At 49.2% G+C, this 14,134-nt stretch overlaps 1 protein-coding gene across 1 annotated transcript in view; it reads left to right on the top strand.

The window, feature by feature from the left end:
* PREX2 (phosphatidylinositol-3,4,5-trisphosphate dependent Rac exchange factor 2) overlaps positions 1-14,134 on the top strand; it is a 268,503-nt gene that overhangs the window by 84,531 nt on the left and 169,838 nt on the right. The window contains exon 9 of the mRNA XM_074987109.1: positions 7,932-8,081. Coding sequence (XP_074843210.1) covers positions 7,932-8,081 — 150 coding nt within the window. The remainder of the gene's footprint in view (positions 1-7,931; positions 8,082-14,134) is intronic.

Below are 14,134 nucleotides of genomic sequence, written 5' to 3'. Positions count from 1 at the left end.
CAGGACGGGTTGGAAGGACCGTCTCTGACTGCTGTACTGTCACTCCTGGGAGAAACTGGGCATCTGTGGCCTAAGAAACCTCTCCTGTCAGACCCTGCTGAGTGAAGTGAGAGTCACTCCCGCCAGGGGACAGGGTGCAGTGCAGGGGGACCCGTGAACCCCATCACAGCAGCATCTCCCGGGGATGGGGATGGGGAACCTGCAGCACAGGGGTGGGGGGACAAGGGCCATGGCTCAGGGCCCACACTAACGCCTGTCTCCACTCTTCTTTTCCCCCTCCTGTGTTCTGCAGCTGCACCATCGGAAGGACCGGAGAGCGCCGGCGAGGCTTCAGTGGTCCCGGAAACTCCTCCGGGGCCATCGCTCCAGGCAAGGCCCTCGGCGGAGGACCGACCGGCCCCACGGCAGGCAAGACGGCGGACACAGCAACACCACACGCCGGCGATGGATCCCCAGCTGCCTGCCATCCATCGTCGGCAGCTGGAGGTCACGGAGCAGCGTCTGCGGGTGGAGCAATGCCGCCTCCACCTCCAGGAGCGGGCGCTGGCCTGGCGCCAAGAGGCATGGGAGGCCTACATGGATACCTTCAACCGCCTCGTGGACTACCTGGCCCCCCATGCCGCGCTGGCCGCCACTGCGCCCACCCTGAGTGCTCCACCCGCCGCGCCACCCGCTGCTCCGCTCGTCGCTGCGCCGTCCGCCGTCGCCCCGCCACCGAGGGCCGCACCGCCAAGGGACACCTGGGGCCAGCTGAGACTCGCCGGACGTATCTTCTGGTCCGCCCGGCCCCCAGCCAGTCCTGGACAGGGCTGCGGCCGAGGCAGGGCTCCCGGCCGCCCACCCCCAGTGCCGGACGATAGGGGCGTGGGGCCCAGGTCGTGGCCCCCCCACCTTGTATATAGTTTTGGGACTTATTTATTTGTGCCCCCCATGTAAATAGTTCTCCCCTTCCTTGTAATCCCTGGTTTTCTGTTTTTTGTACATATAATATATGCAAACTTTTTTATTATTCACTTATATAATAGTTTAGTTAGAAGGTCTTGTATATAGTTTGTTGTTATTAGTTAAAAAAACAGTTCAAAGAAAACCAGTTTCATTTCACCAACAAGTGCGTGCTTTTATTTGTCCAGGAAAAGTGTGCGGGGGGTGTGCTGTTGGGTGCTCCGTGGTGTGGGCGTAGGGGCAGGGAGTGTTGTGGAGGAAGGGGGGGCAGTGGGGGACCTGGCAGAGTTCACCCTGCGGTCTCATTGAAGTGGGCCCGCAGGGCCTCCTGGACCCGGGTCCCTTCGGGGTCCACCTGGCGACTGGGGGCAGCGGGTGGCTGGACATCGGCCCTGCCGGCCTCCACAGCCCAGCCCTGAAAAAAGGCCTCCCCCTTGCTCTCCACCAGATTGTGTAGGGTGCTGCACGCACCCACAGTCTGGGGGATGTTGTTGGGGCCCGCATCCAAGTGGGTCAGGAGACATCTCCAGCGCCCTTTGAGGCGGCCAAATGAGCGCTCCACCACCTGGCGCACGTGGTTCAGGCGCTGGTTGAAGCGCTGCTGGCTGGCAGAGAGATGGCCCGTGTACGGGTGCATGAGCCAGGGCCGGAGGGGGTATGCCGTATCTGCGATGATGCAGAGGGGCATGGCGGTGTCCCCCACAGGGATCTCCTGCTGGGGGATGTAGTCCCCGCCTCCAGCCGGCGGCACAGGCCCGAGTTCTGGAAAACCCGGGCGTCGTGGGTGCTGCCAGGCCAGCCCACATAAACGTCCTGGAAACGGCCCCGGCTGTCCACCAAGGCCTGGAGGACCACTGAGTGGTAGTCCTTGCGGTTTACGTAGCGTCCTCCACTGTGTTGCGGGGCGTGGATGGGGATGTGAGTCCCATCCAGAGCCCCGAAGCAACTGGGGAAGCCCAGCGTGGCAAAGCCCGCGATGGTGGCATCTGGGTCCCCCAGCCTCACGAGCCTGTGGAGGAGCATGGCGTTGATGGCACGCACGACCTGCAGGGGAAGCACATGGGAGAGCACCAATGAGGGATGAGCAGGGTGTGCGTGGCCCTGCCCTGCCCGGCCCCCCCTGCCCTGCCCTGCCAGGACCCCCCTGCCCGCCCCCCCACCGTGGGTCCTCTTACCTCCATGAGGACAGCCCCGATGGTGGCCTTGCCGACACCAAACTGCTGGCCCACGGATCGGTAGCTGTCTGGAGTGGCCAGCTTCCAGACAGCGATGCCGACCCATTTCTCCACAGGGAGGGCACGCCGCATGGCGGTGTCCTGGTGCCTGAGTGCGGGGGTGAGCCACTGGCACAGCTCCATAAATGTTTGCTGGCTCATCCTAAAGTTCCTGAGCCAGCGGTCGTCGTCCCACTCCTCAAGCACCAGCCGCTCCCACCAGTCGGTGCTGGTGGGGTAGCTCCACAGGCGGCGGCGTGTGAGGCGGGGGGGGCGGTCGGGGTGCTGCACGGATGGGGGTTGAGTCCTGCTCCCCTGCAGGCTGCTCCTCCTCCGGTGTGGCAAGGAGGTGCTCAGCTGCCTCCCGCATGGCATGGATCAGGGCAAGCCCTGCTCCTGCAGGGAGGGCTGGGTGGACCTCTGGCGGCTGCTGCTGCTGCTGCTGGGGGGTCCATGACTGCGTCGCCCGAGGTCTGCGTGCCTATGGCTCTTCAGACCGCGTGCTGTGCAGGCTGAGTGTGTCTGGGAGGGGCCCTTTAAGGGAGCGGCTAACTGTTGCCCCGGAAGCGCTAGTCCGCCCTGTGACCCTGTCTGCAGCTGTGCCTGGCATCCCTATTTCGATGTGTGCTACTTTGGCGTGTAGACGTTCCCTTGCAGCGCCTATTTCGATGTGGTGCTGCGCAACGTTGATGTTGAATATCGACGTTGCCAGCCGTGGAGGACGTGTAGACGTTATTCATCGAAATAGCCTATTTCGATGTCTCCACATCGAAATAGGCTACTTTGAAGTAGGCTTCACGTGTAGACGTAGCTCTATTGTTTCAAACTTCATTCCCATTTGTTTTGCATATTCTTAGTTGGAATTATTTTCCTCTTCTTAATTATCTGGTGCCTTCATTTTGTCCAGTGTTTAGTTTAATTTAGATTGAAAGTTATATGGGGCCTGGATCTTGTCTGTTAATCCATAAAACTTCACAAAAATGTACTGCTCTTTTTGTAAATATTAAATAATAACAATAAGGACTAATGGAGCCTAAATGGTGTTTGTGGACCATCTGATAGGCAATTTTTTGTGTAAGCCTTTACTGGACATCCTTTTTTTCTGAATATCATGGGGTCAGAGTCTCAGCTGGTATAAACTGATATATCTTTATTGACTCTATTGTTGTACAAAAGGGTTCTGCAGGAGTGAATAATTGAGCGATAGTTAGGGGAGCGTGTTGACTGACAGACATAGATAAGTGCTATTATATTTTTCATTGTTAGTTATCAAATGCAAAGGGTTAGGAAAAGAGGGGCTGATGTGTATGATATATTATAATGCAAATGATGTACCTGGGGAAATTAACAGTGCGTTTCCTAAAAGCTATTTTTCTTTGATGAAGCCAGGCATTGGCTGAGCATTACAGTTTTTAGAAGCTTTTAATTTTGTGTCAAGCATCAGGAGACATGGTGTCGTTTTGCTTATTGTATTTATTAGAACAGAAAATCATTATTCATCATGGAAATGTTTGTAATGTCTGTTTCTTAAATCCAGTTATATAAATGTTTTTAGATAGGTAAGTGTATTTATAACTATATAGAAGACAAATTGCGTTTAAAGAACATTATTCAGGTTAGGTCAAAAGTTAGGAAATGCTAGATACACTATTACTTTGTGATCTGAATTTTCTCTCTTGTCAGGGTTGCTAATTTTCTAATCACACAAAACCACATGGTTTGTCCCCATTTCTCCACCTGTTCCCTGAGCCCTCACCCCCTTGCTCCTTTCCCCTTCCCTCCTTTGCCCCTTCTTCCTGCCCCTTCACTCACTTTCACCAGGCTGGGGATGCAGCAAGGGTTGAGGGTCCTGGCAGAGGGATGCTTGCTCTAGGTTGGGACAGGAGACAAGGGGTTTGGGATGCAGGAAGGAGCTCCAGGCTTGGGCCGATGGATAAGGAGTGAGGAGTAGGCTCATGGCTGGGGCAGGGAGTGCAGAAGCAGGCACAGGCTCTGGGGTGGGCCAGGGGTGAGAGATATGGGATGCAGGAGGGGGTTCTATCCAGAGCCAGGTATTTGGGGGTCTGGAGGGAGGTTGGGTGGCAGGCTCTGGCCAGGCAGCACTTATGTCAGGTTGCTCCAGAAGCAGTGGCATGTCCATCTCCTATGTAGGCCAGGGGTCAGCAACCACAATAGTGAGAAGAACCATTTCTTCAAATTCAGTTACAAAATCGATACTTCAAGAGCTGCAATACGTGTGAATATGAGACAGTCCTTAATAAATAATGTCAAACCGTATTTTGTCACCCCTATTTTAAGAACAGCACCCACACAATGATTTGTACCAGTTAGAAAATTGTTACCCCCCATCTCCAGAGTTTACCCACCTCGGTCCCCAAATTTGCCGCCTGTCTCCAAACTTTACCCCTCATCCTGCAAACCCATCCCCAGGCTTAACCTTTCCCAGCCCCAAACTGCCACTTCATCCTGAGGATTAACCCACCTCAGGCCCAAACCCATCCCCCCACCCATCCCCAGGCTTAACTCCTCTTAGCCTCAGATCTGCCCCCACCCCATCCCCAGGTTTAACCTGCCTCAGGGGGATGAGCTCTGTGGGCTGACACTGCTCTTCCATGGCTTCCATCTCCCCAACCCCTCATTCTCAGCAGGGCTGCGTAGCTCTGACAAGGTCAGGCTTGGCCACCTCTCCCCCGAGCTCTCCTGCAGGCTGCATTCAGGCTGCAGCTCTCCCCATATGCAGTGTGAGTGGCTCACTGCCCTTCTGGCCTTTTCCTTCGACTCCCTGCTGTAGTTCAGCAGCTCTGGAGGTGGCCAATACCTAAACAAAAAATCTAAATTCAGGTGTTTAATGGCTGTCAACTTAATTTAATTATTTTGTTTAAGCAGCGGCCACCTCCAGAGCCACAAGAGGAGTCAGTAGTGGCAGTGCACAGAGCCGCAAATGGCTCTTTAAAGAGCCACATGCAGCTCCAGAACCGTAGGTAGCTGACCCCTGACCTAAGCAGAGGGGCCAGGGGCTCTGTGCATTGCCACATCAACAGGATCTCAGGGTAGGGGCAACGTGCGGAGCCTCTTTGGCCACTCTTGTGCTTGAAGCCAGACGTGCTGCTGCTTCTCAGGAGCTGCATTCAGCCAGGGTTGTCGGGGAGCCTGCCTTAGCCCCAGTGTGCTGCCAAGCAGAATTTTAGCACCTCCATCAGCAATGCTAACTGGAGCCAGCAGGGTCGCTTTTTGACTCTGGTGGCTCTGGTTGAAAACTAGATGCCTGGCATCCCTGCCCTGTGTGCTTCCCTTCTGTGAATGAACAAGATTGAGAAAAAACAGTATACAGTATGAGCAGGTAACTGGAAACTCTGCCTAATTCATGTGTGCAAAGAACTGAATGAAGAATTCACAAGCAACTCTGTGTCATTTACTAGGTTTTGTGTGCTGTTTGATGATCTTTCAACCTGCATGTAAACCTATAGTTATTTAAAATATTGTATAGAATTTTCTAGTTTTAAAAGAAAAACAAAGTTGAATGCTGTTCTGTTCAACTGCAACAAGTTTCCTGTTCTTCATAACCTGACAGGAAAACTATATTAGCATTAGGAGTCAGTTATCCCAGTGGTGGGGATGGGATGATGGTACCAGGTTCTGCACCCAAGGGCCAATCAGAGGAGGCCTAGTTAAGTCAGGTTCTCTTTCTTCTCACCACTGTCTTGAAGACTGTTGAGTTCCCACCTCATGTGGTTCCCAGAGGGAAAGATGAGCCTCTGGGACCACATGTTCTCTCTGCAAAAGGTTATGGAAGGCTGGCCTGGCTTTCCTACCTTGCCTCCCAAGCTACAGGTGCTGTAGCAGCTTCTAGGCTTTCCCATGTGCTGATACTTGCTGCCAACCTGGGAAACAACTTGGCGCCAACCTTAGAATGTTCATGTAGAATTATTATTTTGATATTTGGCCAAACTTTTTCCTGGGCCTTGCAAGTGAGAGAATAACACAAATGAAGGAAAATTATATTTTATCAGGAGTTTATAACTCCGCAAAACTTGGGTGGCAATAGAAGGGACTGTCCAAGAACACCCTTTGGACCCCAGAGATTTCCACATGCCACATTTCAGAGATGTTCTGCAAACAAAGGAGATGTTAGAGAATCTCAGAAAAAGGTTTCAGCAATTGTCTATAATTGAAATTTTAGGCAACCTAAATATATGAGCTGCTGCCAGCTCTCACCATAAAAGCGGTACGTAAGATAGGGAAGCATTATGTTGTGGTTATGGAAATGGTTTGGTCACCTGAGGATCTGTTTGTTTGTTTGTTTGTTTTCCCAAGCTTTGCCACGGACTACTTGTGTGCCCTTTCACTAGTTACTTAAGCCGAGATCCTGAAACCAGTGAAAGTTTGTGCATAAATAATTTTGAGGATCTGGATCTTTAATCCTGAACTGCTTCAATTCACTGATTTAAAGTGAAGATGATAGTATTTCACTTCTGAACATATTTGTTGTGATGACAAATATATCAGTGTTTCTTTGTTAGAATTCAGATACTATGGTAATAAGTGCCATAGAAAAGATTGTAAATAGTATAAGAACTGTAGTAGTCTCTCGAGTTATGCGAGGATTGTTCCCACGCACCCTCGCATAACTTGTACTTCGCGTAAGTCGGTGGGTGGCTTTTCTCCCTGGTGGAATGCACATTCTGCAGCCAGGTAAGCAGCAGGAGCTCCATTTGAAAGGTAAATCCTCGGGTTGGAGGGGGGGACAGTTGGAGAGGGTTAAGCCTGGCGGTGGGTTGGGCCTGTAGGAGCCGGGGTATGGGGGTTATGCCTGGGGTGGGTTAGGGCTGTAGGGGAGGCAGAGTGGTGGTGGTGAGCCAGGGCCATGCAGACCTTTTGGGGGGGTTGAGCTGGAGCTGCACATGGGGGTGGGATGAGCTGGAGCCGGGCCGTGGGGGTGAGCCAGGGCCATGTGTGGGGGAGGGAGTGAGCCGGAGCTGGGCACAGAGAGGGGGGTGAGCCAGAGCTGGAGCTGGGTGTGGGGGTGTGTGTAAGCCAGGGCCGCGTGTGTGTGGGGGGTTTGAACTGGGGCCACGTGGGCCCAGGGGGCATTGAGCCAGGGCCGGTGGAGCAGGGTTTTGAGTTGTGCTTAACTTACGTTAATGTGAGTTAAGCAGAACTCGAAAATGCGCATTTCAAGGGATTACTGTATAATGTTATGACAATTACTGTGAATTTCTGCCTCTTGCACACTTACATTCACTGTTATACACTTTTGAGCACCAAAACGAGTCTTCAGCTTAATATTTAGACATCAGTTCCCTGATTTCTCTGAACAATAAATTCTGGCAGTTATTGATGTTTCTCAGCCTATGTATACAGTACTTGGCTGCACTCCATCTTATTAAAATTCAGAGTTATTGAAAGGATATCAGCATATCTGCTGAGATTTATGGTTAATCTCAGCAAGCATTTCGCCAGAGGTTTCAGTTCTGGAAAATCCCATGTGATTATACAAAACAGGGTTGAATTATGAAAAATGGATTTGCAAAGTATAAAGCTCTGAAGTAGTTAGGATGGTTTCTGGCTGGCCTTTGGATTTTTCTGCCTCTTAAAGAAGGTTAGCAAGGAGAGACTGTTGACCTTAGATCTTTTTTAATTGCACAGTGGCAGATAATTCAAGCTTTCATTTCATATGAATTTCATAGATTATAGTGGAGCAGCTCATAAAAAGTGGTCTTAGTTTAATTCATCTGATGCTAGTCTGAAAGATTTCTCATCATTATATATTTCCAGCTGACTATCATAGCAGTGGCCACATTGTTGTTAATGGCTGGAAGATCCACAACACAGCAAAGAACAAATGGTTTGTGTGCATGGCAAAGACTCCTGAAGAGAAGCAAGAATGGCTGGAAGCTATTCTAAAAGAGAGAGAGAGAAGAAAAGGTAGGGGAATGAACTTTACTTTGCATTTCATTTCTGGCAGACTGTGCTGCATTTATATTTTCATGCACGGTACCTCCAAGTGGCAAGCTCCAGATAGGACAGGCTTATGCTCTTGGGTCACATTGTGAAGCTTTGGTGTAATAACCCCCTGAAACACATAAGCCAAATTTCTACCAGGAAGTACTGGAATGTGGCCGAATGTGACTCCAGCCATGTGTACTGGTAACTCATGCTCAGCAGGGCCAGCAGCCACTACAGACCCCAGTGCAAAGTGTGTGTGTGTGCGTGTATGTCAGGGGGGAACACAGGTATCTCTGTGTCCCTGGAAGGGGCTGGGCCAGCAGCAGCCAGCCCTCAGCACTGCCCAGACTGTAGTACAGAGTCCCCCTGGCTCCATCCCACAGAGCTCCCTGGAGCGTCTTGCGCAGTGATTCAAAGGGGTCTGGGGATCTGGCTGCCATTGCTGCTGCAGCAGCTGCAAGCCCCTGGACCCTTTAGAATCACCAGGTCGTCAGGCAACTGCCCTCTTTGCTCCCCTGTTGGCAGGCCGGCTCATCTATTAAGACAGTGGTCCCCAAAATGTTTACCTTGTGCATCACCTCCTTTACCCTGTTCTGCACCCCCTTCTTCCCAAGCTGGGTCTGGGAGTGGGATCTTGGCTCTGGGAGAAAGGGCTGTGGGGTTGGAGAAATGAGGATGAGGCTGGGGCCACAAATGGGCATGGGGCCAGGAGCAGAGCTTCTTTCAGGGGCTGGTGTCAGCAGCCAGGTGACCAGGTGCAGCACTGTGGGTTTGGGGCCAGCAGCCAGGGTGCCAGGCACAGAGCTGTGGGTGTGGGGCTGGAAGCTTGGGCTCTGGGAACAGCCTGCCCTGTCTTCTTGGCAGTGGTACTGTGGCGGTCTTGTTGGCTACAGCTTTCTGGTTAGTTCAGAGAGGTGAAGAAGACTTCAGTGATGGAAGGCCCAAACTCTTCACAGAGAAGACTGATCATTCGCTCCAATCCTGGATTCCTGGACCCCATTATGTTCCCTGGGAATCTACACTGTGGGGCAGAAAAAAAGATACGCTTCTCAGCTCCTCACAACTCACCATCTGCACACAGTTGAGAACCGTAGTGTAAGAGGACCAGGGTTTAAAAGTGGAAGCAGCCTACACCTCAGTCCACTACCTGTCAACCCACCTCTTCTAAGCACTTTCCATGTGGTGCTCAGGGGCCTGAATAATTATATGATGCAACTCAGCTGCCATCTACACACTGTTCACGCCCTTCAGAAGTCACCATTCCTGTTTCACACATCTGAAGGAGGAGCCCAGGCATCCTTTCAAAGAGTTACACCATTCAATTTGCATCCCTTACCCATTCCAACTTTCCTTCCCAGTTCCCAGTCAGGAACTTTCTCCTGAGAACCTACTTCACGAGGAAATATATCATTTGTTATGCCATTGAACTACTCCTGGTGCAAACTCAGGAGCACAAGGGGGTTCTCTCCCATTATTTCAGATCTTCAAAGTGAAGCAAGGTTGGAGTTCCTTTCTAGAAGTCAGGGCATTAAACAATATGGGAAGACATTGATGTTCAAGATGGTCCTATCGTAGCAATCATTATTCCAGCTCTAGAATGACAAGATTTCCTACAGTCTACCTTTGGGCAGGACCATTATCAGTACAGACTGCTCCACCCAGCTTATTCTATGAGTTTCTTATTGAACTGAAGCACTAACCTTGCTACAGCGATCTGAGGTGATCATTGGCACACTCAATACAGTACGCAGATTCATTACCCTGAGACGGATGCCTTCCTAATAGCATGGCAGAGCTCGCTTACACAACCACAAGGTTCAGGGCAAATAGCTTGCACAGAAATGACCCTCTGTATCACTTTGGAGTGAAGTGCTGGCAGGAGTGCTTTTACACATTCCTGCCTTTTCATCAGGAATAGCCAATGAAGGTCACCATGGACCGCTATGTACTACATAAATATCTAGGATGTTCTTGATCTTCCTCCCACATCAAGGAAATGCTCAGCTTTCAGAAATGGCACATCCTTCAGAAGGTGCTCATCTCAGCTGTCTGTCTACCAGGGATACAGAACAGGGCAGCCAAGAGCTTTAGTCAGAATTTCTGGCATAATCACAATTGGGAACTGAAATCAGAGCTGTTTTTCACGTGTTTTTTCCCTTTAGAGAGAAATGACTGCAGATCTCTTCATTATTTACTGGAAAAATAAATATCCTCATTACCGCCCCAGGGCCTGGGCTGTGGAAACATTCCCGTGGAATGGGATGGGGACCTTTGTATGCCTTTGCCATTTTCTCTTCTATCCAAGACCCAGCTGAAAATTTAACAAGGCAGAGTGAGAGTTACTTGGTCCCCTTTTGACCAAGACAAGTATGACTCTTATTCCTGATGTAGATGGCAATATGTCCTCCTCAGCTGATTCCTCACCCGATCTCTCACAACAATGGGCCGCACCTTTGCCCCAACCTGTGAGTCCAGAGCCTGCAGCACTTCCTTTTAATTCAAGACCTAGAGGCAGAAAGTTCTGAGGAGCTTAAAGATATGTCCGTACCTAGACATGCCTACGCAATGGAAAATATTCCAAGTCATACCTGTTCTACTCATGTGGTCCTCATCTCATCCTCCTGCTTTCTGATTTTACACTGCATTTTAGACCTCAAATGGTCAAAACTTCACTTGGCTCCATTAAGGCACATCTTGCAGTGTAAATATTCTTCTACCACCAGGTAGACGAATACTCTGTGCTTGCTCACCTGCTAGACGCATAGATTCCTTAAGGGCATGGTGAATCTCTTCTCATCTTCTCATCTGTAACACCATCATCTCTAGCCTGGGATGTTAACCTAGTTCTCAGGGCTTTGACTAGATCTTCTTTTGAGTCCATGGCAACTTGTTTTCTCAGACGTGTCTGTGAAGACGCATGTCTGAGAGATGATCAATTTGTAACGGCCATCTCTTCAACAAGGCAGATAAGAGAAATAGCGGCCCTGACGACATACCTGCCATTTGTGGCCCTTTAAATTAAAAACCAAAAAATCTTTAAAGCCATATCTCAAGTTTTTCCCATGACTATCAGCATTTCCAGGAAAATCAGCAAAAGCACTTTGTGACAATGAGGAGATGATTCTGCATATGCTATGTATTAGAAGAACACTAGAATTGTACTTGCACTGGACTAAGGATGGTAGGAAATCCTCTAAACTCTTCCTTTCATCCAACGAACGATTTCTAAGCTGTGATATTGGCTCAAAAACTATCCAAATGGGTCTCTTATTGCATTAATCACTGTTAGTAAGGAGACAATATGTTTCCATCCCAGGTCCATACGAACTCAATGAGGTCAATTTCTACCCTGTTCACATTCCTTACAGATATTCCTGTCTCAGCAATCTGTCGGATAGTACTTAGATCTCTGCCCACACACTCACAGAACATTGTGCGATCAATGATGATCTAGCTCCTAATGCCATCTTTGATGCCATAGTACTCTATGTAGTAAGACTCCACTCCAAAGTCCCAGCCTCCAGTGTTGAGTACTGCTTAGGAGTCACCTACAGTGGAGCACCCATAGGGATGCAACTCAGAGAAGAAGAGGAAGTTACTCACCTTGTGCTGTAACAATGGTTCTTTGAGGTGTGTGTCTGTGTGGGTGCTTCACAGCCCACCCACCTCCCTGCTACTTTGGGGTTCTCCATAGGGCTCTGTGGTAGAGAAGGAAGTGACAGGCATTTGCCTGTGGAGTGCTGGATAGCCTTGAGGCAGACCACATGGGAGGGAGAGCACATGCGTGGGCGCAGTGGACACAGCTGCCAAAAATCTCTGATTAGAGGTGCAGGGGTGCACATACACCTACAGTGGAGCACCGACAGGGTGACACATCTTGAAGAATTGTCATTACTGCACACGGTGAATAGCAATACGTTTGTCACTGAAAATATAACCAAGATATACAGAGGAAGTAAATTGAAAGAGAAAGAGGATGAAAATGGCAGATGAAGGGGTAAAGAGAGACTGGGGCAACAGTCTTATTGAACCTCAGCACTTAATTTAATAAAGTGTTTCTTTAAAAGCACATCTTCTGACCATTCATAAACTTGCCGTATATCCTCTCAGCCAGACAATTTACAAAGCATCTGTGTAAACACCTCTTATGAGGCAGGATGCATCAACGTAATTACAAGCAGGATGCCAGATGACTCATGAACTAAACAAACATATTTACAGAATTCAAATACTCCAAAAGTAATTGTAAACAAGTTCTCATTCATCGTGAATAAAATGCTTTAATTCTGTGTTTACTTAATGAGACATGAAACCAAATTCTTCTGCTTTATGTGTGTGCATTTCAAATGAAGTCAGTAGGTTTGCGCAGACAACTGAGATAGTTTGGCCCACTTTCTAAAAATCAAAAAGGAGACACATAAAAAACGAGCAGTCATGTAGCACCTTAAAGACTAACAAATTTATTTATTAGGAAATGAGTTTGTGGGTCTCACCCACGTATGCTTGTTACCTAGTGGAATCTGTTTGAAGTGGATCTTACACATGAAAGCTCATGATCTAATAAATACATTTGTTAGTCTTTAAGGTGCTTCAGGATTGTTTGCTTTTTGTGAAGCTACAGACTAACATGACTACCTCTCTGAGGCTATGTCTACACTAGGGCATAAAGTTGATTTTAAGGCACTTAACTCGATTTTACAATGGGACCGTCATCACTGCAAATACCATGAGGTCGATTTAAGTGGTGCTGAGGTTGACTTTCATGCTCTGCCCCTCTGATGTGGTGTAACTCCAAGTATGAATTTACAAGGCCAAATTAATGCTAGTGTGGAAACAGTGTTACTTTAAATTGATTTTATCAGCGTCCAGAGGTGTCCCACAATGCCCTGAATGTGTCCGTTCTGGCCACTTTCACCTCTCATGCTCTCCAGGTGTGCAGGAAGTAGGAAACAAGAAGCTCTGCAATTTGAATTCTTTTTCTTTCTGACCAGCGTGGTGATTGCATCTAGCTATGAGTTCCCAGGGTCACAAAAGAGCCTCAGCATGGAGACATCAGGAGAGCCAGGATCTCATTTCTATGTGGGTGGATGAATCTGTGCTGAGTAAACACCAGGGACACTCAGCAGTGCCAGATGAAAATCAAGCTCCTGCACGCACCCACATGTGGATCATGCCTGCAGACAGTGGTGTGCCCTGTCCTGGGAATAAGGGGACTTCGAATTAGGCGGGGTCCTTTCGAAAAAGAGCCCCGTCGGGATGAGCCATGCGGCGGAGAGCCGCATCAATTTCAAAGCGCCGCGGCCGCCCGCATGCTAATGAAGCGCTGAATCTGCATTTCAGCGTTTCATTAGTAAACTTCGAAATGGCCATTTGTGTGGCCATTTCGAAGTTTGGGGCTAGTGTAGACGTAGCCATGGAGTACTCTCCTTTCCCAAATTGTGTGGATTGGTGGAGGATTTCATATGATGGAATGGAGCTTGGGGACTCTCTCTCTTTCCCTTCCTTCTCATACACAGGCAGTTACTGGGGCTAGGGCTCCTTTACTAGAAGAGGAGAGGGAGTCCCTTCATTCTTTTCTATCTTCTAATGCTTCCTAAACTTTTCCGTCTCTTCTGGAGCTGCTACCACTTCTCATGTGGTAATGGCTCTTTACAACAGCCACTAGACACCAGCACACTCTGGCTTCTTTCCTTCTGTTTAATCATGGAGATTTATAATGAGTCTGGAGCTAATGCTTCTAATGGTCTCCTCGCCTCATGTTGGAGACATCAGTGCAATGACCTCCCTAGAGCATCCTTCTTCTATGTGGTGACAACTCAAGAGATTTCTCTCTCTCTCTCTCTCTCTTTCCACTTCAAACACGGCTCCTTCAGCCACATGCACTACCACTGTACTACCACTTTTTCATCATATCATCTTTTCTTGTGAATTATATGAAGTCTTCCCCTAATTGCCTGGATCCTGTCTGATGTATTTTCACTGGGGTAAGAGAGAGTAATCACTAGAAACCAATGCCTTCGGTCTTTCCTTCT

This window comes from Carettochelys insculpta, chromosome 2 (assembly GCF_033958435.1).
Source record: "Carettochelys insculpta isolate YL-2023 chromosome 2, ASM3395843v1, whole genome shotgun sequence".
NCBI classification, from domain to species: domain Eukaryota; kingdom Metazoa; phylum Chordata; order Testudines; family Carettochelyidae; genus Carettochelys; species Carettochelys insculpta.
Note: the sequence above shows the minus strand (reverse complement) of the source record. Positions and strands in the feature narration are given on the sequence as shown.